The sequence below is a fragment of the Sebastes umbrosus genome, chromosome 15 (assembly GCF_015220745.1).
Source record: "Sebastes umbrosus isolate fSebUmb1 chromosome 15, fSebUmb1.pri, whole genome shotgun sequence".
Taxonomy (NCBI): domain Eukaryota; kingdom Metazoa; phylum Chordata; class Actinopteri; order Perciformes; family Sebastidae; genus Sebastes; species Sebastes umbrosus.
The window spans coordinates 14,036,424-14,063,018 of NC_051283.1; the positions used below are offsets into that span (position 1 = coordinate 14,036,424).

Consider the following 26,595-nt stretch of genomic DNA (forward strand, 5'->3'; position numbering starts at 1 on the left):
ACTTGTCCATCCATTGTACAATTTATTATCTTCTTTGAAACATGGAGTATTATTGCCATTTTACCCATTGATAAACATTATCCACAGTCCTATGACAGTCATGACTCATTGTAACAAGGCAGCATACTGAAAAAAGGCTAAAGCCCCTCTTTTATAATTACAACCTCTGAACAGCTTCTGGTTTAAGTCATGACGCTGACTGGAGGGGAGGAATACTTGAGCGGGTGTTGACCTTTTGAACAAGTTCACTTCCAGCAATGGTCCGTTGTCTCTCCAGTGAAGTCCACATATCATACTAATATCATCCACACAAGTTTTTAAAGTCTCTGAATAAAAGTGTTTTTGCATAACTGCTACAGCAGTTGATTGAGCGAGGCACTGCAATAAAAAGGCACTTTGGTAAATGCCGAGATGCGACACAACATGATGATATGAATCTTTAGTCTACACTGACACTGCGTCAATTATCGTTATGATAATGAGAGGAGAAAATGTACCCTTAAGGAGAAACGTATTTAACAACAGAAACAAAACCAACAGGAGTTCTACAGGCTCTGCTCAGTCCTGAAAGAGGAAGCAGGAAGTCCATACAGGTTTGGGTTACCATGACATGTTAACCAGGTCAGGACACTTGGAGGCTGGTCTCAGTTCAGTTTTATACTTCCCTCTAATTGATATGTTGTAGTGAAGAAGTTTGGTTAAATCCAGAGGTCACCACATCACAGGGAAGTCCATTTTACTGAAGCCAGGGTCTCTGCGCAGCTCCCAGTACGTGTTGTTGCTCACCCACGTGTCATTGTTAGACTTCCTGCCAACATAACACAAATGACTTAATGATTGCTACATCTTGAAATGATTATCATATCTAAATTAAGTGCTCCCCGTCTAGGACTGAACGATTTTGAATTTATTAAAAAAATTGAGATTATTTTGACTGATATTGCAATTGCGATATGATTTGCGATATTAGAGGGAATGATAATTTGATAATCTCATTTTCATTGAGAAACATATTAAAATGATTTAATGTTAGTTACATTTAGTTGCATGTGATTTTTGAGGGATCTGTACCGAGCAAAGTTGTTTTCTTAAGTCTGTAGAATATGATTTGTAGGCCGGGACATCTCTGCAGCATGACAATATTTAATTTAAATTTTGAATTTTGATGCACATTTTGCAGTAAACCATATTGCAATAATGACAAAATTTGGATTAATTGTGCAGCCATACCCCTGTTGTTCAGTTTATTAAATTACCACATCAGTTTCCAGAATAATGTAAGATATCAGTATCAGTTATCAGTAGAGAGATATCAGATAGATATCAGTATTAACTTGAATCAACCAAAAACTGCATCGTGAAAAGTCTTTGTGTCTTTATAATGTTCATAATATTCTGTGGGCTAGCCTAGCCGAGACTGTATATGTCGGAGAAGTTTCTGTGTATAACATCTGTCATTAAGCTAAAAATATCTGTTTCAAATCATTTAGGAATGTAAGGGAGGATTGTTTTTTGAATTTTCTGGGTTTAACTACAAGTAAATGATGAATAGAGCATCCGATGTGTTGAGTCACATATTACTTCTGATAAGGATCTGATGTAATGGACAATGACATCACTTTTTTGTCATGATGAGCTCGCAGCGGTTATCTTAGCAATCCAGTTCGTTCATCACAAGTCTACAGACTGTGACAGTCACATATTTTGTGGCTCAGGACTATGATCACATGGTATGGAGCACAAACAGAACATACGATAATAACAAAACGACGGCCTACAGCATGGTTAAAGTACAACGAATGTTACTTAAACAAAAGAACAACATTCTTCAGAAAGGCACCTAGTTTACAAATAACTTTTGGCTTATCTGATTGTAATAACAAAATTAATTTAAAGGTAAAGTGTGTAGGGTTTGGCGACATCTAGTGGTGTGGTTGGAGATTGCAACCAACCAAGTACCCCTCCGCTCACTCCTCCCTTTCCAAGACTGCAATAACGTGAGCCGCTGAATGCAAAACCGTTGTAAAGCCGTTCATCTCGCTCAGAGGCCATCCTTACCATAATCACACTACCAGCTGGCGGTACCACGGTTTTGCACTCTGCAGCTCACATTATTGCAATTTCACAAATGTAGAACTACAGTGGCCTTCAGGTAACGTAGAAACGTGAAAGGCTTTCTCTAGAGTATCTGCTTATACCACGTGAGACACAGTGGCTGCTATGGAGGTGATCTCTGACCATATGAGACCGATTTCATGGAAAAGCACATGCAAACACTGTGTCTGATTGCACACAAAGACACATACGCACACACACACAGACAAGCAATAAGCAGCATACTTGAAAAAGCGTGGCTGGTGTGTCATGTTGTTGTCCATCAGCACTTTCCTCCTCTCCCTCTGGAGCTGCTCTATCCTCTGTTTCTGCTCCTCGGCTCCTTCTGTGTTCCCCTCCTCTAACAGCCTGGATAGAGATAACAAGAGAGAGAGAGAGTCAGGATAGGAAACAGTAGAAATGTGGTTTTCTACTAGAGCGCCACCACCATTCATCCCACTGTTTCCCCACAAACACAGGAACATTGTGGCTTCCCCTCACTCTGGGCAGAAGTTAGTTGTGGTAGTTGCAGCTGACTTTATGACGCTGTGCCAATATAGCTACTAAATATTCTTACTTTTTCACAGCAGACATTTTGGCCTGTCGTAGTGTGTACAGAAGTTACTGACAAGTAAGGAACTAATCTCAGGAACTAAGGAAAAATTAAGTTGCTGAGGGGCGTGTATGAAGGAGCAGGGCCGGAGTCTTTCTTATTGGTCAGAAATTTGGCGGGGGACTGGTTGTTTTGGTCTACACCAGAGTTCGATTCAAAAGGAATAATGTTCTCAAAGCTCATTCAAACTCTGGTACGCATGAAAAGGTGGGTCTCATGGTGGGGGCGTTTTTTATCGCAAGGGATCGCCTCCCTTCCTAAAACTGGATGCTTAATGGGCTGCCACTTGACACAAGGCACTCGGCACCTGATTGGACGAACGCTTTTCCTCGTGGGCTGCTGTTTCCAGCTTTCAAACCGGAAACGATATAGCGGCTCGTTTGGAAACTTTCTTCTCTAATATCACGACATGACGGTCCGTCTCTGGAATCGCGCCGCCACGCTACCAGAATGCATTGCACGGCTGCTTACATAGACAATGAATGGGAAACGTGGAAAGGACGGAGCCTGTGGACACGTACCTTCAGTCCGCTTCCGAACGGACTCTGGTGCGGGTCATTTGTGGTGTGAAAGCAAATGAACCAAACAGATGTGTGATTTTAGTATGTCAAAAACTGAACTACTAATAAATCCAGCTTCTGATAGCCAGCGCCAGTATATTCCCTGATTTATAGGTGTATCCGACTCCGTGTACTTTGTCAGTTCATTAACTCCATTAAAAAGTGTGTGACAGCGATCCCACAGTAATACGCCTCATGCGCGTGTCCATGCGCTCCACGACGTCCTGTCTCTACTCTCATTTATCATAAAATCTGGCCGATTTGCAGGCTAATAATACTAATAATAATTATAATCAGTTAATAATCAAAGAACATAAATCAGAAGCATTAAAGTGCCGCATAAACTTCTGTCAGTCACCGGAATTTGATTTCCCCCACGTGGGTCCTGATGATGCAGGATGACAATCGCCAAAACTGTCCAATCAACAAGTTACCTGTCAGTCTGTAGAACTTCCTGTTTACTCCTCTGGTTGGTTTATAAAAAGTCAGTGTGAACAGGAAGCGGACCAGAGCTAAGATGCAACAATGTATCATTTTCTCCCGTCTTGGTCCGGACCAAATGAACCCAACTACAGGTGTGAAAGCACCCTTAGCTAAACTAAAATCTCTACATGAGTGGACAATTATTCTTGTGACTTCATTCCCTTGGATCTAAACTCCCATAGTCTGTTGCCATGGTTACGTTCATATTTCAGATATTTACTCCTTCACACCACATGGGCTCGACCAGACTTAGCCCACAAAATCATGTTTGTAAAAAACAAAATGTTTTGGGCCAAATGGTCTTCTTTGGCAGCTTTAAAACCATTAAGATTACAGGGGCATCTGTACAAGCCATTACACTAGAATATATGGTTAAACAAGACTAATAGAACATTACAGACAGATAAAGAGTGCCAACCTCTGGTCCGGCCTGAAGCGTGTGTCTGAGGGAGGCAGCAGAGGTCTCAGGGTGGAGTCCAGCTCATTTAACTCCACTGCCAACTGCGTGAAGCCGTAGTACTGGTCTTGGTCCACTGGCATGGGGTCTAAACACACAAATTAAATCAACAGCTGTCATGCCATGTCAAGCTCAGTTTTGTTGTTTGCTTGAAGTGCCCTGGTGTGAAAACGTTGTAACTGACATTCCCAGGCACCAATCACTCACTTGCTCTCCAGATACACGTGGCAGAGGGCGGATCTCCTTGAAAAACGGACTCCTGCCATTTTCCAAAGATGGAGTGTACAACTTTTCCATTTGAATCCGTAACCACGCCCTCTATCTCGTTCACTGTAGAGCTCCATGATCTTGCCTACAAAAAAAAGAAAGAAAGAGGGACATTGTTTGTATGTGTTAGATGGAAGAAATGTATTACATAAAATGAGAACATTTATCATCACATTTATAGCTGCAGTGGGTAGAAATGGAGCAAACCGATCAAACGGTCAAACTAGAAAGCGCTGATCAAATATGAATCAATATTCTGTTACTGTAATGTCTATTTCTCACATGAAATGTTTTCAGAAACATCTTGTAGTGTACTGTTTAGCTGTAAAATGAGAAAGTTTGTGACCCGGAAGCCATGTTGAGGTCTATTGAGGAAATACCAAGCACCGCACACCAGCCGGAGCACAGCCAATAGGAACGCTCTCTCTTACTGAAATGACCTGTGATTGGCCAAAGTCTCCCGTCACGGGCTAGATTTTTTAAAGCCTGAAAATAGAGCCATGAGTCTAGCTTTCTCTCTCTCAGAACACTTGAATACAATATGCTGAAAGGTTATTATGGGATTTTTGCCTGATGACGCCAAAAAACATTCTGCCTACTGAAGCTGTAATACTCGTGATAAATATGATATGATTTATGTCAGTGTTTAAAGGGACTGGATTCACACTGCCTAATTTCCCAGGCTCCTGGTTTGAATTTTCAGTTCCTATCTTTGTCCAGAAGATAGTGCTGTTTGCCTTGATAGTGTTGATCTTTCAGCATACAGAAAGGAAGCATTTCTGTTTGAGCAGGCAGCACTGTATTAAAAGGAAACTACGGTCATTGTTTTATGAAGGAACAAATCTTAAGTGTCTGTTCAGAGGATGATGAAGCTTAAATCAGGTGCTAAATGCCAGGCAACTGTAATGATTACAAGAGTCTGACAGAGATTCATGTGAGGATGACAAACGAGTACGTACTAACAAGAGAGATCCAACAGTAACAGTTTGTTAAGAACATCTAGGTGCAGTTTGTCTCTACAATAGAACAACACAATAAATTTGTTGGAGGAGGAAGTCCCATCCCACAGGGACTACAGAACTATTTCTGCATTGTTAAGCCATTGAGAACACGTTTTACCCGACTTCTTTCCTCTCAAAATCAAGTGTGGAATAAAGATCAGCTTCTGTCATTCACAGCTGGAGCTCACACGTTCAAAACAAAGATTTAAATGTCTGTTTTCTAACCTTGACAAATGTGACTTTACACTGGCAGGCGTCACTGTTGATATTTTTGATGGACATCTCTCCGTAGTGTTCGATCCAGCGCTGGCCGCTCAGGATATTATGGATACAGGATGTCACTTTGTTCCATTCGTAGTGGTCCCCGAATCTGGAGAAATCACACACACAGACTGAACTTAAATGTGCGTGTTGTTTCACTCCTAGTGCTTACACTTACAGCCTATGTTGTGCCCAATGACGCGGACACTCATATTAAACATACAAGAGTGTAAACACACACCCACACAAAATAATCAAAGGAGTCACGGACTTACGCAGGTAGTGTGACATGAGTGGTTCCCATGGGAACAATTTCCATGGATTTGCCCCAGAATTTGTTTTTCCATCGAACATCTAAAAAAAAGAAAGAGATTGCAAAATAAGTGCTTGTGACAATGAAAATTGCCATATTATCTTAATTTAAATGTTCATCTGGTCTCTTCAGTAAAAAGCAGCACCTTTTTTTTTTTTTTTTTTTTTAAAATCAGCTTCTTCATTCATGTGCACAGAGGGAAATGCAAACAAGGCAGCAGCGTCTTTGTTTTTGAACAAAGAGTTTAAAAATGAGGTCGCATTAGTATAATCTGCACAGTAATTTGTTACAGTATGAAGATATCAAGCACTTCATTATCATGCAATGGAAAGTTACAGAGTGATCGCCCATGTAACAGGAGGCTAAATGAGGTTAATTAATCTCCCACAACACCAATTTTCACCTTAAATATAACCTACAGCATGTGTCCAAACACTCAGGAACAAAATGTGTGGTGGCAGTGATGTAATTTACATATAAGCCCTGACGGAAACCAGACGTGTATTCTAAGCATGCTCTCTCCTGCTCACCTTGCCAAAAGGAGAAGTTCCTTGAATCAGAGTGGCATGCTGATACAGGTGGGTGATGACTCACCTGGGAAATGAAGAGGAAAGATACAAGATGAGATAAAGGCATTTTATTACACAGTAGACACTGTAGCTCAGCAAGTCGTATCATGAATCAGTCAAAAACAAAAAGGTGGGAAAAGGTGAACCTATAACTTTTGCCATCTACAAACCATTACTACATGTATTTTGAGAGATCAGTGTAATTACTGTAAACAAACATGACCAGCAAAGAGATGAATGGCAGGTCAGTGCACGACTTCTCTACTTTACATTGTTTTGAGACTTACTACTATAGGACTTTGTGAAGTCTTGTGAATTGCTTTAAAGCACAGAACAGGAAGAGGGTGCTGTTCTTCCAGTGCACAAGACCTTCACTGATACTGTACCTCTGACATGAGACAACCTAACCACGGTGTGACAATTCATTTCATTTCATTCACTTCACCCATAAAATGACCATGTGAACATCAATTATTCGCCTAGCGTTACCTTGAATTCTAGAAGAAAACATTGTTTTTCTCTCATGTCCCGCACTCTCACGCATGCAGAGGGGGGACCAAGTTATTGTTTTGCAAGTCACAAGTCTCAAGTCTTTGCACTCAAATCCCAAATGAAGACTGACAAGTCCCAAGTCCTAAACTTTGAGTTTCGAGTTCTGAACAAGTCATAATGCGCTCTTCACCAAATGTAATGCCATTTTAACAACAGAGTAATATTACATTTACAAAAATCACGAATGCTTTATAAAAAAAATATTTATTTGTTAAACAAGTTTGTTAAAACAAGTGCGACTGAACTTAACAATTAAAAAGTAGAGGTGATTCATGGTAAACTTTAAATAACATTTTAACTTATTGTGCTTTGCGCTTCGGGGGGAGAAGGGATTTACAGGTCAAAAGGTTCAAGTCCAAGTAAAGTCGCGAGTCATTGGTGTTAAAGTCCAAGTCGAGTTGCAAGTGCTTTTGAATTTGTCAAGTCTAAAGTCATCAAATTTGTGACTCGAGTCCACGCCTCTGGGGGCATGTGAGAAAACAAAGTTCATCTAGAATTCAAGGTAACATGAGGGGAGTCATTAATATACAAATGGTCTATTTGTGGCTGAAGAAATCCTTTAATTATATAGATATACAATGTGCAACACATTTTAATTTGCAAGAAGATCTGTCTCAGACATAATTTCAGTTACTTTACATATTTCATTCAAAATATTGTATATTTTCTGTGTTTAAAGTTGAGAAGTAAACTGAAACGTAGTCTATCCTGTGATAGTGTGTGTTGTATCCCGATATAGTGTGTGTTGTAAACCATGCAACCTCTACCTGTTCAGCTATGAACCTGAAGCTCCTATCGGGTCTGTCACACTCGTACGTCTCTCCCAGGACAGGGTTAAAGGGTTTGCTTCCTGCACGATGGTAGGTGGATGCATATGCAGATATTGCAAATGTAGCGACGTACACCTGCAAAGAAAATCAGAGGGGATGATTTACATTTGTTACATGTGTGTATTCAAAGTATGGGGTTGTGAACATGACTGTGTGTACATGAATGGGTGTGACACCACCAAGTTTGTTTACATGGACGTATAAACTGTGTGTCTTCATACATGACACCGCTTTAGGTAGAGGTAAATGTGTGTTTGTGTACAATACTACATATTAGTACTGTTTGTTGTATATGCGACAGTATGTGGAGGTGTGAGACCTATGACATGACACTTTTGTGTCTTTGTAACTACTCTGAGTCTATTTGACTATAAGTGTGCGTCAAATACTATGGATAAAACAAACCCAGGGGCCAGTTGCATAAACTTAGTTTAAGACTAGTCTTGGCCTTAGACTGGTCTTAGATTGTCAGGTTAGACTGTTTATCTATTACTTTTAGCTAACTATTTCAACTGTTTATCCAATACTTTTTTTTGATTCTTGTACCATATTCTTTAATTATTTCTGAACATTTTTAACTGTTTTAACTGTCTTATTTCACCCATAATGCATTGCGCAACAGGCTAGGTAGTCAGTCTTACATTAGTCACTCATAGGGAAGCTTTATGCAACAGGTAAATTTAAGTGTCTATAAAGCAAGTCTGACTTAAAAATATATGTAAGACAAAGACTAGGTCTATTTTAATGCAACTGGCCCCAGAAAGAAAAAGACAATTGAAAGCTTCTTGCTTAAACAAATGAAATATTTATAAAAGCCTCTAACAGAAGGGCACACAGAGCAAAAGACAAACATCAGAGTAGCTTTTAAAAAGCTGCCTGGGGAAGAGCACTGAGCTCGAAACATGTTTCCTATCTATAGTGTTCTACAGCTACTTTGATGTTCATTTTTCCATCTGTTCATTTCTGTTTGTGTGCTTTACATAACACGTCTTCTTCTTATTATTCAGTATGTGCATGTTAAGACTATTTTGTGCATGTGTATAATTAACTTTGTGTACGTTAGACCCTCTCTCAACATGCTTACATGGCTCTATCTAGCTCTAGCAGGTTAGTGTATGTGTATGTTTTCTTTCCTCTCACCATGCGCTGGTAGGGGTCTTGGGTCTGGTTGGCAATGTCCAGCAGCTCACTGTACTCCAGCTCCTCGCACAGCCTCTGCAGGGTGTTGAGTGGCTCATTGAGCTGTACTGGCATGGCCACCTTGGACAGGTCCTTACCGATGTTGTTCCTCAGGATGTTCCACAGGCTCACGGTGCTGGTGGGACTGGGAGAGGGCAGCGCGGAGCGCCGACGGGCCAGGGTCACCACGCTGCTAACTAGAAGGGAGAAATATGGAGAGAAGACGGGTGAGATATTTAAGAATAGAGACAAGTGAGACAGAGCATATGGGAGAGAGGTGGTGCACATTGTATGATATCAGATGTCATAAAAACCTTTGATTTTCAAAGCTGATTTGATGGGGATGAGGCTATGTTGTAGCTTCAGAGGTGGCACTTAAAGCCAGCATTGAAACGTGTTTCTCCCAATGTGAACAAGCTGTAATAGACCTGTTTAAGTGGAGCATCATTGTGCCCCATCATGGTCTAAATGCTGTTTGAGAGGCAAATAAGGAAATTCTAGGAGATACTATGAAACAGTTTGACTGAATGGGTGTGTTCTTTGGATATTTTTGAGAATGATTGGTCAAATTCACAAATGACACAAATGTTGGCTTTTTATCAGCATCAATACAAAAATATTCATCATACTGGTATAGCCTTCAGAAACCCATTTAACACAGTCTGAAACATCTAGATCTGCACAAGCTCTAATCATACTCTCTCTATCTCACCGTTTCTAAACAAGGTGAAAACCAACATTTCTATTTGCAACTGGACGATGTAATTAAATCCCAGTGTTTCTGTTTTGTGCTACCTGGAGGCAAGTGAAAATATAAAACAACACCATCTGCTGCAGTGAATTAATGATGCCTGTACACAGATGCTTTGTCGCATACTGTATGAGGGAAACATCGTACTGAGTTTGTAAACACGTCCGGAAGTCGGCAGTGGTCATGTCCAACACATTCTCGAAGCAAGTGAGTAATGTCGACGATGCCAGACATTTATAATTTATTTGATCCCGACGCTTTCTGAAAAATACACAAAAGCGCACGGGGGCTTAGTCACGGTCACACTCAAGTGCGCTAGGACAGACAAGCTCTGCCTCTCTTTGACAGAATAAGGTCTCTTTGCACAGTCTCTGTCTCACACATACAGACGCACAACTTGTTACTGAGTGAGTAGATTCCAAAGAGGGAAGACAACTACATGAACTCATAGATTTGCATGTATTTTGTCATTTTAAATTCAGAAGAACAAAATAAAAAATTTGAACAACTTAAAGACAAGATCCAGGACAAAAGGAAATTCAAACTGGACAAGAGGACCAACAAGAGAAAACAAGAAAATTCCACAAGAAAAGTGTGACAAGAGCTAGCAGGAGCTTGTTGCTAGGAGAAGAAATGGGAGGAAAATCAACAGACTCCAAAGGGAGTGAGTAGACCTCCATATAACTAATAGAAGAAACAACTCCCCTGGACTGTTGAAAACCTTATAGTTGTACGTTCAAGTGTTACAAAGAATAACTCAGATAGCTGAGCTGAAGTCAAGCAGTGACAGTTGGAAACCCAAGGTGGCAGTTGAAATCAGTTGGAATCAGTGGTAGTTGCAAGCTAGCAGTGGATGACTAACAATAGGGCTGCGTCTGAAATTGCATACTCTGCACTTCATACCCAATATGTCTACTATCGTTCAACATAATTTTGTGAAAACTGACAGTTAAAGATCAGGGACACAGAGGACTCTAACAGCAAAGTGACAGCTGTCAATGTTTTTAATATGTCATGTACCAGAGTTGTGTCTCTCACTGCCTCCCTCGTTGCTGTAGGTATCCATGGAGACGCTGTCACTGACATCACTGATGTACGAGTCATCGTCGGAGACCTGGAGACAGAAAGTCAATGCTGAAAGGTCAGCGAGCGACCAGAACGTACAATCAAAGGGCAAAAATACACAAACCCAAAAGTCTTCAGTCATCAGAATAGAAAAAAATAAAAAATGCACCCAGTCGTACAGTATATTTGTTGTGACTTGCAGGCATTAGTTGTGTTAAAACCGGCTGTGTCGGGGCAGTTCTAGGAGTATTAAGACACAGATTACTTCCCCTGCACTTGATTTATTTGACCACTGTAGTGCTGAAACAAATAGTACATGAATCCATTGTAGTTAACAATGTTGATAATTGATTTTAAATGTCATTTACGAAGCAAAAATGCAAAACATTTACTGGTACTAGCTTCTTAAATGTTAAGATTTGCTGCCTTACATCATCTTAAATTGAAATATCTTTAAGTTTGGGGCTGTAAAACAAGTCATTTGCAGAAGCAACCTTGACATTTCTGACATTCTGTAAACAAAACAGTTAGTTGATTAATAGACCAATGCATTTGGCTATAAACAGAGATAATAAGTATAGTAGATACTAGTGTCTCACCTCATTCTCAGAAGAGGAAGAGGAGAGGAGGTACTCCTGAGCATCAAAAAACTCTGATATGGACTCAGGAATAGAGGCTCTGCTCTCGTTGGACACCTGGTGGACCAAGGAGTGGGAGCCACCTGGACATTCCTGATGATAATAAAGAAGTCAGTCGAGTGAAACTGGACCTGTGGCGATAATTGTGGTGCGATCATGCAGAGTTGTGATTTTTGAGTCATAGAGACACTCACTGAGGAATAGTTGGTCTTCAAGCCCATGACCTGTGATGGCTGTGGGGCCTGCATGTCGATGGTGTGCCTCAGTCTGTCTCTCTCTGCTACCAGGGAACTAAAGGCTGATTTCAGTGTGGTGTGGACTGGAGAGAAGCAAATGCCAGACAGAGAGTTGTCATGGAAACTACCTTACCATACAGACACAAATACTTACAAAAAAATCATCTTTAAATGCATCTCCCAAGCAAACTGGCAGGCAACCACAGCAGGGACTCACTGTTGTTGGCCAGCGTGCAGAAGTCCTCCTGCAGACGGGACGCATCTATAGGCGAGTCTGGGGATTCAGGACAAACCTCTTGGGTGTTTGAGTCAGTGGTGGAGAGATTGGGGTTGGAGGCGTGGAGACGAGGGGATTGAGAGGAGATGCAGCTTGGGACCTGGTGGACAAAAACCAAGAAAGATGAAGAGCTGGAAGCATATTATTTTCCCCTCATTCCCACTATTGAATGATTGTAAATTAAATTCTAAATAATTATCAAAAGAAAAGCTACACATGTACCTGCAGGGTGGTTTTGGTTTCTTTGCCATTGTTTTTGGATCGCCATCTCCTTGGCCTCTTCTCTTTTTTGGGCATGTCATAATTAGACGCCTGTGGTACCACAAGAAACATAAGGGAGTACAAGATATTGAAGGAGTAGTAAACAAAATTATTTTCCAGTTTTGACCTGCTATCCAAAAAAGATATGTCCTCATCAGTCATAACACCCACAAAGTTGGCTAACGCATTTTATTTTCATCTGATATTACTGCAAATAGCTTAAAGGGATAGTTTGGGTGTTTTGAAGTGGGCTTGTATGAGGTACTTATCCATAGTCAGTGTATTACCTACAGTAGATGGCGGTCAACACGACCCCAGTTTGGAGATACAGACAGGAGTTACCGCACGGAAGCAAAGCAATGTACTGCTGAGGATGGGAGCAGCAGCCAAATGTATTTTAGCCACCTAAAAGAAAGGCTCACCTAACAAAAGTCCATATCTATTTAAGTGTACGCTATTTTTGGAATATTTTCACCACTTCATCTTGCTGTCAGACAGCCCATTCCAACTGAGTTGAAAGTGAAATGTATCGATGCTCTCTTCAAAGGCCACCAGACCCCATTTGTAATGTATTTCTTTTAGGTGGTTAAAATACATTTGGCTGCCGGCCCCGTCCACAGCAGCACCTTGCTTTGCTCCCGTGCTGTAAATCCTGTCTGTTTCTCCTAACTGGGGGCTTTCCGACTGTCATCTACAGTAGTTAATACAATGACTACAGATAAGTACCTCATACAACCCCACTTCAAAACACCCAAACTATCCCCAAAGAGTATAGAAGCAAAAAGGCGAAACTCTGGTGCTTTTTTGACAAAAGCCGCCACCTGCGTTAGCGCTGCCGCCATTTTGGACTGTAAACGCTAATGGGTCCATAGCCATGAATGTATAAAGAGACGTCTGTAAATCAGAGGATCTTTGTTTTTTAGGTAAATCAACTTCCCAGAATGGTAACCAAGCACTTAACATGTGGACTATTGTACATTTATTTTGGAGGTCCTTGACATGAAAAGGTTTGAGATTGCTCTTAAAATCTGTGTGCTGGATTTTTCTAACTTCCATTTATGTCGATCGCTCACTTTATGCTCCTCTGGGAAGCGGCCTGGCAAAAAAGTTTAATAAATAAATAAGTAAGTAAGTAAATAGTTATAATAGTATGCAAAGTCCTAATATTTTTATTGTTCAACACAGGCCACTTCGGTAGAGACATTAAAAGTATGACACTAGAATAGAAATAATTTTGTTTTACTTTTGTATGGCACTTTGTAGGCGAACCTTTTACTAGCGTCTGGTAGTTGTTTTCAGTCCAAAATGGCAGAGGTGCAGCTTTGCTGCTGGGCGCTGACATTGCAATGGAACGAACGATTGACTTTCACATCTTAGCAATATGCGTTCTCTGCTATCCCTTTAAATTAAGACAAAGAACAACCTCTGCATTTTGCATCATGGCAAACTTAATCAGTGTTCCTGTGCTTACTTGTAGTGCACTAATGGCCGGGGCTGAGTATGTGCGGTGGAGGACCTCCATGCTCTTCAGCAGCAGGTTGAGCTCGAGCAGGTACGATTCACATTCCTCCAAGTCTGAGCAAAAGATTATTATTAGATAAAAAGTTTGAACTGAGAGATAAAAATGAAAGATTCACTGCAGTGAGGCACATTTTAAAAGAAACAGTTGACAAGGTAGACAATTAGTGAGCAGAGAGAAATAGACAAAACAACAACCAACCTTTGCAGCACCTGTGCATGTCCTCTGAAGAATGGAGCCAAGAACTGACCTTTGCCTGGTGGACTGACGCCTGCTTGGGGAGAGTAGCTCTCTGTTTTAGAGGGAGAGAGATGAGAGAGGATGAGGCATATGCAGCCTCCCTTAACTACATCCCTACTGTGTCAAATCTAAGGGAACTTACTCTTCTAAGGGAGTCAGTGAGGGAGGGGGAGGATGCGGCGTGGGGGTGGAAGAGGTGCCTCTCATGGGGATACATGGCAATCTCGTTCTGCCGAAACACGCGGTGATGACGCAGCTTTGACACCCACTCCTCAAACAGCTCCGGAGACTTCACCTGGGTACCATAAAGTCAAATTAGGAGCGGTAACCTGGAGACAGCTGCTGCTGTGAGCGTCTTTGTATGAAACAGCCAGAGTAAATGACAGAGACAGCATGTAGGTGTTGATGCATTTGCGAGAGATGACACTGACTCTCAGGTTGAATTCAAAAACAAAACTTAAGACTGTTAATGTGAGTGTCAGGAGTTACCTTTAAGTGATAGATGTTATCCTCCGTGTCCAGGTCGATGCACATGGCTTTCTTCTTGATGGACATGACGGAGAGGCCGACATCAATGCAGCCATGAAGCTTCCCCTTCTTCATCTGTGAAAGCGACACTTTGTTAGCGCGTGTCGAAATGCAAGAATGAAAGACAGTGCTCTTGAGGTAATACCTACATCGGGTCCACGCTTTGAATACTTCAAGATGCCTTTCTCCAACACAAAGTATCTCTAGTGGGAAGAAATTAAACTCAATCAATATTCATTCACAAGAATCCCTGACTTTTCAGTTCTTGCCACCCTTGAATAATAGGTTTATTGAACTCTTTGGTTTTACAATAGTTAAAAACACCAAAAAATAAGTATTGTAACTATTTTCCCATGACCCTACGATACATATTTCACAACAGTAGCAGTGAAATAAGTGATCAGCAGTAAGGATTATGACCATACCAACTGCTTACAAGCACACTTTGCTCACTTCAGTTTTACAGTAAAAAAAAAAGAATACACTGATAAAGCACTTTGACAGTACTTGAGACCTCCCTGTTGGTTCAAATATTGTCTATTCAAGTGGCTTTTCAGTCATGTTGCACGGCAGAAATTTCCAGGTATGCATGAGCACACAGAAGAGGGGGAGGAACGGAAGATGAGTCAGGGTTACAGTAATATCGGCTGGGAATAAAAAAGAATGGAAAGAAGGAAATACAGAGGACTATAATGGTGAAGAGGAGGAAATGTGGAAATAGCTTGAGGTATTAAAAGATAGCAGGTCAGAACTCTAGTTAGACATTTAGGGAGGACTGAAAGCATCAGGAAAGAAATCAACTACCACCCATGTACAGTAGTGCTCTTAAACTGCTGTATTTCTTTCCCATAATGGATATGAGGCATTTTAGAACACCATCTATCTGCAGTTACATGTGCTAAATATAGTACAGAATATTTAAAAAACAAAAGTTTGCTTTGCTCCAGAGTTTAAAATTGTGCACTGCCTCAACATCTGACACCCTTTGTATCAAAAGCAATCAAGTTCAGAGTGAAAATAGGTCTTTGGTTCGAGAAAAAAGCTGCAGCGGTGTTCTATAATAAGACGTGTTGCAATGATGTTTCTGTCTTGGGCTTTAAAAAAGGGGCTGGTAAGGTGCTCACCTTATGCCACCCCTTCATGGGCCACTTCCTCCTCTTGAGCAGGAAGCCCTCCTGTCTGTCAGGCTCCTGGATGTTGGCAGGAACCCCCCTGAGTCCCTCCACAATCTCCCAGCTGTCCTGGAGGGAGACACAGGGGCAATACTGTATGAGTTAGACGGGCATTTAGCTGAAATAACAGAGGTATAACACAATCTAAACAGTACACATATCATCAAAGATACCATTTAAGTGCAATGATATTGTGACTGCAATATCGGTAACTGTAAAAACGAGACGGGTCTGATTGTAGTCGCGGAGGGGCGTTCCTGCATGACAGGCAGAACCGCTGCTTTGATTGGCTCTTGGAGGACGGGAACGAACACTTTTTCTGTTCTGTCCATTGTTACCATATTACCATACACAAAAAATGCCAGCAGACAATAGTAAACCAAGATGAGCTTTATTCATATGTTATGACACAGCCAATAGTTATCTTGCATAGGCTATGTGAGGACATGTGGATGTTCATAGTGGCAGTTCAAGCACACATATTTGGATATTGTGAATTTCTATATAGCCACCTCTCCTTTGGCAAAAACTGCAGCCATACCCGAGATTTGTTTCAGGTATCTGAGGCAGCTCCTTCCTTTAAAATCGTTCTATGTAGCTAAAAATAGAGAATTAAAGTTTCGTTACCAGCATCATTACATTATTAGGATCACTGGATGTTGAATTGCTTGCTAGAAGCTAGCTTTGTTAAGATCAAACTGGTACAAATTACATATATTAATGTAATACTAATCAGTTATTCAGCTATAATTTGCCCCACTTGTTTCATCAAATTCATATAATAGTAAAAATGATTTAAGAATTTAACAAAGAGTTAAATCATACTTAAAACGAATGCATAGCCAGTGATTTGACTGACACGAAGAGGACAATAAAGTTACTGGGCAAAAAAATAAGTCAGCCCCCCACACAGCTGCAATCAGACTCTACTGGTAAAAACAGTGTTATTGCGCTTAACGCCTTTGTTTTTGTTTGCATTTTCTAGGATAACTTCAGTCACAGAGGACCCTTACTAATTGAATCAATTTCAACTGTTGGATTGAGAACAAACACACACAGACAAACATATAACAGTAATATTTGCCCTGCTTCGATATGAACTGAGAAGAAAAACAAATGCTGAAATGCTAACAGTGGCTACGAGCACTTTTTGTTCATACAGCAAGTACCACACACACCTACCTGGTTACTGTCATGTTTAGAGGAGCCGCTGCTGTCACTGTGAGTGGGCGACGGCGTCGTCATCTTTTTGCGACTTGGCTGCTTTCTGCCCACCGTTGTCTCGTTTCTGTGGAAACCGCAGCAACAGAGATCACAGCAGAGCCGCCAGGAGCATCACTCTGACCTTTGAAGGCCACGGCACAACAGTCAGCACTGCAGAGAAAGGTTGAAACCAACTGATGTCAGAGCAGCACAAAGGTTATTTTTAAAGCGAACGGTAGCAGCGTGCTGGACCAGACAGATAAAAACAGAGGAACCACTTAGTCACTGTGTGTCTGACTTACTGTGAACAGCCTAATAAAGAAATCCAAAGTATCTTAGTTTTAAGGAAGCTATAGACACACATATACCAAAAAAAACAAAAAAAAAAACACATGAGAGGCTAATAAGTCTTTATCATGAGCTCTCACGCACACTCAGTTCAGGGTTCAACTTGCACCACGTGAATTTAGATTAATTCCGACTGATGTGTGGCTTTGTGTGGACTGAGATACCTTTGAGTTAAGAACACACATAAACTCAAATAAATGTTAATCAGTACAGTATCTACAGTATAACTGCAGTGGTGGTGGTACCATACAAGTTTTATGATCAAAGGCCCGCTTGTAAACAAGCACGTGAACATCAGGAAAACAGCAAAAATTCCCACTGGAATGAGCAGAGCATCATACAAAAAAAGGCTGCAATTGAAAAATAAGAAATAAAAGTTAGGCGACTTCCATTTCCATGTGCCAGACGTCACGCCACTACCACACTGTCGATGTGAAACTAGTGAAAACATGTTCAAAGCCTATTTCTAACACTAAGCAGCTCATATACAAAAACAAACACAGCTTACTCCATCTGCATACTGCAAGAACTGGATCTTTGCTGCTTCACCACAGGCTGGTTTCTGCAAATGTAACCTCCTCCGCTTCCCCATCCTCCTCCTCCTCCTGTATCATCATTTTAGACGCAAATGTGAATCTTGAATGTTTCTTTTATGTGTTGATCAAATGGTATGTATCTGTATGAGGGGTGGAAGTAACAAAAATGAATTGATGAAAAATGGAGGTGATGAAGATGCATGTGAATTAAAAAATGGAGCCATAAAAATGGATGGGAAATGAAAAATGGAGTGATAAATTATCAAGTGATTTGATTCATTTAAAGCCGATTTGACTGAAACAGTCGTAATATGATGAAAACAGAGCCATGTTTCATCATTTTCCTCATCTTACATTCATCATTCATAACACAAAATTGACATTTATCATTTAAGGAAAGTGGCCTCAAGGGTGTAAGTAACAAATAATAATTGAAAATACGTATGAATTAATAATGTGATGAAAATGTATGTGAATTGAAAAATAGAGTGATAAGTTGTCAACTGACATTTATCGTTAACAGCATGCAATTTTTGTTACTTTCGTTGTTCTGTTTTCATCATATCACGACTGTTTTAGTCAAATCAGCATTTCAATTAATCAAATCACATGATAATTTATCACACCATTTTTCATTTCACATCCATTTTTATCAATTCATTTGTGTTACCTCCACCCTTCATATATCTGAAGCTCTGCCAGGAGTTGTTATCATTCTGCAAAACTCTGCCGTCCAAAGTTATGATTCAAACCCAACTGCAATAAAAACTACAAATATGAGTTTGTTTCGCTTGAATAGCTTTGCGTTATGTGTCTACAGATTTAAAGATATGCTCTATACATGTTCATGGGTGCATGGGATGAGCTGGGAACGCCACATTCTCACTGTGATGTAACATTCATTCCTCTCCTTGCCATAAATGACATGCCCCAGCCTGGCTGTGTATGTCGTACCTCTATGCGTACCACTCCCTTTGTTCGCTGGCACTGTCAAAGACTAACCTCAGGCGTGCTTACGTGGACGTGTGTTTGTGTACTGTACATATGGGCAGGGTACATCCCTGTCTGGTGGTTAAACACAGCAAGTGAATGTCTGTGTGCTTTGTGTGTGTGCTCACATGCAAATTTAAAACTCTTAAACTCTTGGATTTTTAAGTACGCTGAAAACTCCATCCTCTACAAACGGTTTGGTGGTTTGTGTATGTATTCTGTAGTTCCCCAAGGCCTCGCTTACAGTCCGTACCATGCCCAGGACGTGAGTCATCAACAGGAAAGAATGTGCTCCGTGCTTCGATACCCCCGACACACCATAACACACAGCTAAGCTACAGTCAACACTGGGCTAAAAGCGGCCTGAAACACACGGATGGCCCACTTAATTCATGGCTCTGGAGCACAGGCTAAAAAGGACAGACGACATATTTGAGTAGGCTTCAAATGATAAGCCTGGGGAGCTCGAATTAGCTCATCAAGTTTGCACTTTTCATGCTGTGACATGCCTGGCGTCTTCAGCTGCATGTGAAGCATTATGGGTATTTGGTCAAGTTCACACATAACTGCTGCATAGCTGTGTAAATACATCTGTAATGTAGTCTAGACACAACAACAAAAGGTGCATCCAACCATACAGTAAAACATTATGTAATGGCTGGGGCTGTCAATCGATTTAAATATTTAATCGCGATTAATCCCATGATTGTCCATGATTAATCGCAAATTAATCCCACATTTTTTTATCTGTTCAAAATGTACCTTAAAGAGAGATTTGTCAAGTATTTAATACTCTTATCAACATGGGAGTGGGCAAATATACTTGTTTAATGCAAATGTATGTATGTATTTATTATTGGAAATCAATTAACAACACAAAACGATGACAAATCTTGTCCAGAAACCCTCACAGGTACTGCATTTAGCATAAAAAAATATGCTCAAATCATAACGTGGCAAACTCAAGCCGACTGACTGACTGCTGACTTGACTATGACTTGCCCCAAACTGCATGTGATTATCATAAAGTGGGCATGTCTGTAAAGGGGAGACTTGTGGGTACCCATAGAACCCATTTTCATTCACATATCTTGAGGTCAGAGGTCAAGGGACCCCTTTCCTCACCAAAATTTAGCATAAGTTTGGAGATTTATTTAACCTCTTTTGAGCTAGAATGACAATGGATCCTTAGGTTTTCTAGTTTCATATGATACCAGTATCTTCCCTCTAGCTTTAAACCTGAGCCCGCTACAACCTCCTGAAGATTGATTGCGTTAATGCGTTAAAGAAATGAATGGCGTTAAAACAAATTTGCGTTAACGTGTTATTATCGCGTTAACTTTGACAGCCATTGTAATGGCAAGTAATGTAGGAGTTCAGGGCCTAGATGGAAAGTTTCCAGCTCTGGCTGAGTTCTTTGAAGAATACAATCACGATTATAAACACAATAGGCGGTGAATAAGGGCACACTCAGCCCTGCCTTCCATGCAGCCTTTTCCCTTTCACACAACTCAGCAACAATGTTTGCAACTAAACACTTCCTTTGAGCAAAACCTCAAAAGCTGCCACTACATCTGTGCACAGATTTAGTCTGAAGTGTCACTCACTACCTCACGATACTTCCTCAGCAATGTATTAGTCTAGAATACCATCTGCCACAGATGAACTGTGAAATCTGTAAATGAAGCTGGGACATGTCAGTCCCCGGACATCCCACTGAGTGCCCTACTTACCTTGACTGAGTGATCACTGTAGTATTGTAACACCACCGAGCCGCCTGCACTGTAAGACTAGAAGAGCTGGGGTGTTTTTTTTTGCTTTTAGTCTTACGTAATGAGAGTCAATCATTAATAGCACAACACCTTGTAAATGATCTGTTAAGCTGGAAAGGGTTCATTCTCACGGCAAGGGCCAATGCCACAGAGTCACAAGGCCCAGATGACGGAATAAAAAGGTTTAAAGGTGAAGGAAGCGATTAGTTTGTGTGTGTTTCTTTCTTTTTTGAACGTATGTCAGCATTCATGAGATCAGCTGATGGGAGGGACGAAGCGATAGAGAAGATGCAAATGGGAAATTAATTGGTTTTGTTTGGATGCATGAAAACAGTGTGACACCATAAGGTAACATTTTTTATGTGCTGTGTGGTCTGTAAATGAATCTTCAGTCAAAGAACGTATATTGCTAAGAAGTGAAAGTCAATAATACTTTCTATTTCCACTTTCGCTTCTTTGCTTCTATACTGTGCTTCGGTATGCTCATATTTTCTCTTTCACTGCACTGGAGTAAAAAGTACCTATAATTACCTTGCCATGACAAAAGATATCTCCCCTAAACTTCACTCTTTGTGTAGGATAGGAGTTAAACCAGTTTCCAGTGTGACCGCAGACCTGCTTAACGCCAGGAGACAAAAGCAAAGATGCAAATACACACAAGAGTGGAACTTTTTCTTCTAATTGTCCGATTCCCAGCAACCAACAAAGTGGTCAGCCTCCTAAAACGGCCATCACACTAACCACTGGTGCTCCCTCAATTAAATGCATTTCAGGAATGCTGCTTTTAAAAAAGGCATCGGTCAACTTTAACTCGAACAGTTATTCAACAAGTCATTCAGTACACCGTAGCTACAAGCAACACATATTGTGTATTTACAGGAAGCCCCGGGGCTTTCAGAAGCAAAGCCTCATCTGTTGTTCACCCGTTTCCATGACAGGATCTCTAGACAACTGAATCCTAAGGAATTGTCAGGCTGGAGTTTCCATTCCTGGCATGAAAAACACACAGACATTGACTCACTAGCGGCCAATACATCTGCTTTCTGCCAATACACATTCTTGCAACAGCAGGACCATCATCAACCCGATAGTCCACGTAGTTCTACATCCTACCCATTACTGGCTGACCGGGACTGCGAAAAGGTCCTCACAGATGGCCCATCTGTGACTTTACCTCCAATAAAGCATCATAATCTTCCAGTAAAGCCTCTTCACAGAATTACTGAGATAAAGCTGTGCATGATCCGCTGATTATCAAACTGTGAGCCAGCTTAAATAGACTCACATCTGGCTGGCTACTTCATACACGAACACCCAAATTTTACACCAAAGTAGAGAAATGGATGTGTGGCAGCATATGGTTTTGCATTGGTTGGTGGCAGAAGCACTTAGCTTGTCTTACATGTAGGGCTGGGACGAGACATCTATCTCCCGATTTGATACTATCACGATACTTGGGTGCCGATTCATTATGTATTGCGATTTTTAAGTATTACGATTCTAGAAGTATTGCGATTTTATATTTCAATTTGTTGCAATTTTTATTTTTTAACACTAGACCATGGGAAAAAGTTAAATCATACACTTGTAGGGACTTTTACTCTGGAAAATTTATAAATCAATATAGTAAAAATGCTGGATTTTCAGCATTTAAAATGTGAATGTGCAGGTCATATCCACGTTAGGGATGTCCATAATTAACCGTTTAACCGACATTAAGCATTTTAACCGATTAACGCTATCGGTTAAAACGATTAAAAGAAATGTTAATAATTAACTCATAAGCTGAGCGGCTCAGAGGAGCGGGAATAACAAAAAAAAAACGTAATAGAAAGTTGAATCAATATTTTCCCAACCCCACTGACTTGTGATGCCTGACTGAGTCTAATGAAGAGCTGTTGGGCTCGAAACATCACCTATGGTGCAATAAATAATTGGACATTGGAGCCCTGCAGTGTGCGAGCTACTGATTTGTTTAATTTATGACTGTTTTTAACAGTACGTCTCATCTAAAAAGTGCCTGCGCCTTCTGTATACAGGCAGAGAAAAACTGATGTAGGCATCAGCGAATGATCAAAGAGGTAAAAGCAGCCCCAATGTGCTATTCAGCACTCAGTTATTTTCATGTGCACTCAAAGAGAGACAGAAAGAGAACAATCTTGACAGCCAGCATGCCCTTAGATTTTTGACCGATGTATTTTTGAAAAGCCGCATCACAAAAGATGTCTCTCTGTCTCTTTCCTGCTGAGACAAGGGACACTTTGTGTTAACTGCTCAATCACGGGTTGCTATGGATACAAAAAAAACAAGGCAAAGGCAAGAATATATTCAGTTTGTTTGTTCTTTATGGAAAATGTGAAGGCATAAAACATGGGGCTATTAATAGACCCTCTGCCGTTACCAGCAGAAACATGATTTCACATGAGTGTCGACCAGACTTCAGCTTGGCTGGAAGTAGGGCACAACATCCTATAACCTTATAAAACCATAAGTGATCACAAGCGGGCTATTCTCCGAGTGGCCACTTGGTGTTATTAGTGAAGGCAGGAATGATCCGCATTTACCAGCTTTTAAGTGGGTGTTGTGTAAAGGAGAGAATGATATAGAGATAACTCAAGTGAGTCACGTCGGCCATGCTGGATGTTTACGCCCAGAAATGTTGCAGCAAGAATAAACATTTGGGCTGAAACTGTAATCAGCTGACTGAACATCGATTCCTATGGTGCAGACACATGCCAACACATGGGTTTGAACCCAGGCCAATTAATCTGGCAATTATTTTCTTGATTAATGGATTCATCACTTGATCTATGAAATGTCAGACACATCAGAAACTCCCAGAACCTGTCTTATTTTGTCCAACCAACAATCCAAAACCGAAAGAATAAAATGATATACAACAGTGAGAAGCAACATACTGTATCCTCACATTAAGGATCCTCACAAACAAGCTGGAACTTTGTTTTTTGGCGTTGTTGCTTAAAAAATGACTTCCACGATTAAATGATAAGGGATGCACCGATTTATCGGTTGACTGCCATCGGCCTATCAGCACATAAGATGACATTCGTCAATGGAAGTGGCTGATGTTTTTATCTGTTGTGTCACGTCAATTTTGCGCCGGCTAAATGTTGTGCTAATTATTAAAAATGAAAATGTTCATGTGAAAGAAGGATATACTAAAGGTTGTTTCATAAATGTGTATGATTGAATTTGTATTAATTCAAAGACAGTGTAATGAAATGCTGAATGACTTCAAAACAGCTCAGTTATTTTTCTTAAAATTAAGATGTTTTTGTTTCCCTAGCACAAAAGGGGGAATAAATAACAACAACAATAAAAACAAAATAAACAAAAACATCGCTATCGGCATCGCCTATCGGACAAATTGTTATTTTACACATCGGAAAAGGCCCAGAATTGATTCATTTTTGGACTTATCGATTAATAAGATAATCGTTACAGCTGGCTGATTATAAAGAGAACAACTGTCAGTAGTTCAAATAAAGTTTTTTTGGTGAATATATTGTTATTAAACCCATTTTGTATCCTTCTCCTCACTTATTTTCTGTAAAGTAAAAATGTCTTTACAGCTTTGTGAACCCCCAGCCTCACTTTCAGTTTAGATATGTTCACAATAAACTTCAGGACTAGGTTTATTTTACATGCAGTGCTGGCAATGTGTGCCAACAGTCTGTGAATGGCAAAGTGATAGTGATGCCATCACCACTCATGCATAACATTATCCTGTCTGGACTAAGAGGTGTTAAGGCCAAGGATTGATTTACAGTATAATAAGCCACTCAAGCGCCACAAAAGCCTGAATGGAAAGAGATGAGTGGCTGATGGCCATTGTATGATCTACTGGTGTGTAGGGATGTTACCTACGATTAATTCTCATTCAGAAAATAGTGACATCTTCAAATCATGTCTCGTTTTGTTCAACCAAGAGTCCATTACCTAGAGATATTTAATTTAATATCATTGAAGCCTAAGAAAACTAGCAAAACCACTGTTTTTGGGGCCATTTTTGCTATTGTATTGTATTACATAAACTATAAAATTGATTATCAGTTAAGTTAAGTAAAGTTTCTGTTGATCGAATAATCAACTTAGCATGTCAGCTCTAATGTGTGTGGCCTTATGGAAAACATACTGTCCTCTGTACTTAGTTCAAACGGAAGCTGGACTCTAACCACTGGTGCACTTTACACTTACTTTACACCATACATCCTATATACCACTTTATAGACTTCACATATGTACATATTACATTTATTTATTGTACATACTACATTTATTTATTGACGGACTGTACACACTGTAGTTCACCCATTCACTCTGTATCTTTTATATCTCTATTTATTGTTTTTATCATTTTTGTATACGTGTACCTCTCCTGTGTTTCACTCTGTTTGCTGATGTTTGCTGATGTTGCTGCTTTGACACCTGAATTTCCCTCCAGGGATTAATAAAGGTTCATCTTATCTTATCTTATCTTATCTTACTTATAAATAATTGTCAGTAACCTACATATTTAAGATGACAGAGAAATGCAAAATAACTGATGTAAATCAGGTTATAACACATGTAAAACACAGGCTATCCTATCTAAAATACAAGAACACTGCCAATTTAACAGAAAGTTGCTTTGAATGAATGTCTCCCACCAGCCTAGCTAAACTACATCCTCACTATAATCTCAATGGCTTAAGGCCATTTGATGATTTACTGGTGTGTAGGGATGTTACCAACGATTCATTTTCATTCAGAAAAAAGTGTTTCGTTTTGTTCAACCAATAGTCCATTACCTAGAGATATTTAATTTAATATCATTGAAGCCTAAGAAAACTAGCAAAACCACTGTTTTTTGGTGGCATTTTTGCTATAAAATTGATTATCAGTTAAGTTTAATTTAAGTTTCTGTTGATTGATTAATCAACTAATGATTTCAGCTCTAATGTGTGTGGCCTTATGGAAAACTTACTGTCCTCTGTACTTATAAATAATTTCCAGTAACCTACATATTTAAGATGACAGAGAAATGCAAAAATAAGTGATGTAAATCAGGTTATTACACATGTAAAACACAGGCACAAAACACTGCTATACTGCAATTTAACAGAAAGTTACTTTGAATTAATGTCTCCCACCAGCCTAGCAAGCTACATCCTCACTATAATCTCAATATTTAATATGAACACACTGATTTAATGCAGGAATACTAGTTATTTTATGCTGGGTGATTATGTCAGCACAACCACCAGAGCGGATTGGTTGATTAAATAGTCGTTTTAGGGAGAAACACCACAGGTGTCCCGTTTAGACTCGCAGCTCTGCTTCACTCAGTTCCTGTTGCCAACAAGCCAACACAGCAATTCAAACTTCTGTCAGCGCAGACACACAAAAATGTCCAATATATCCCATCATGCGGTGGTGGTGGTGAACCCTGCGCTCGAACAGCCTCGATACACGGCACACGGAGGCTTTCACACACCAATCCAGCACCAAACGTCACCAGGAAGTCCATTAATTATTCTATCGAGAGCGATGTTTGACTTCAACGGTTAACTGGAGACACGACACGCTGTCAACTGCCGCTTCAGTTCAAACGTTACCATGGCAATAACGTTGAAAACACAGGCCTATTTTCACATAGTTATGAGTGTAAATGACAGGAAATACTCACGGTTCTGTGGTAAAAAAAAGCTACAGCATCCTATCCTATGATAGTAGAGACATGTATACTGTACCTGGGTTTAGGGCTCCAGGCGGCTGCTGCTCGTTAGGTTACACTAGACGGAGAGCTATGTGGAGGAGGCGGTGTCTGCTTTAGTGGGCAGGAGTGACTGGCGCTCCTCTGAGCCAATCACAATCGAG

General features: G+C 40.3%; 1 protein-coding gene across 1 annotated transcript; it reads right to left on the reverse strand.

Annotated features, from left to right (window-relative positions):
• On the reverse strand, window positions 1–26,595 carry LOC119503472 (oxysterol-binding protein-related protein 3-like). The gene is made up of 22 exons (XM_037795282.1): window positions 26,469–26,595; window positions 17,049–17,240; window positions 15,819–15,935; window positions 14,844–14,897; window positions 14,656–14,769; window positions 14,309–14,461; window positions 14,128–14,218; window positions 13,879–13,982; window positions 12,369–12,458; window positions 12,087–12,246; window positions 11,828–11,952; window positions 11,595–11,726; window positions 10,951–11,044; window positions 9,141–9,376; window positions 7,938–8,075; window positions 6,580–6,643; window positions 6,012–6,090; window positions 5,701–5,845; window positions 4,415–4,559; window positions 4,169–4,295; window positions 2,341–2,463; window positions 1–808 (listed from the first exon to the last, which is right to left on the reverse strand). The coding sequence occupies exons 2-22, from the start codon at window positions 17,109–17,111 to the stop codon at window positions 712–714; spliced, it is 2,451 nt and encodes an 816-aa protein (XP_037651210.1). The 5' UTR covers window positions 17,112–17,240; window positions 26,469–26,595; the 3' UTR covers window positions 1–711.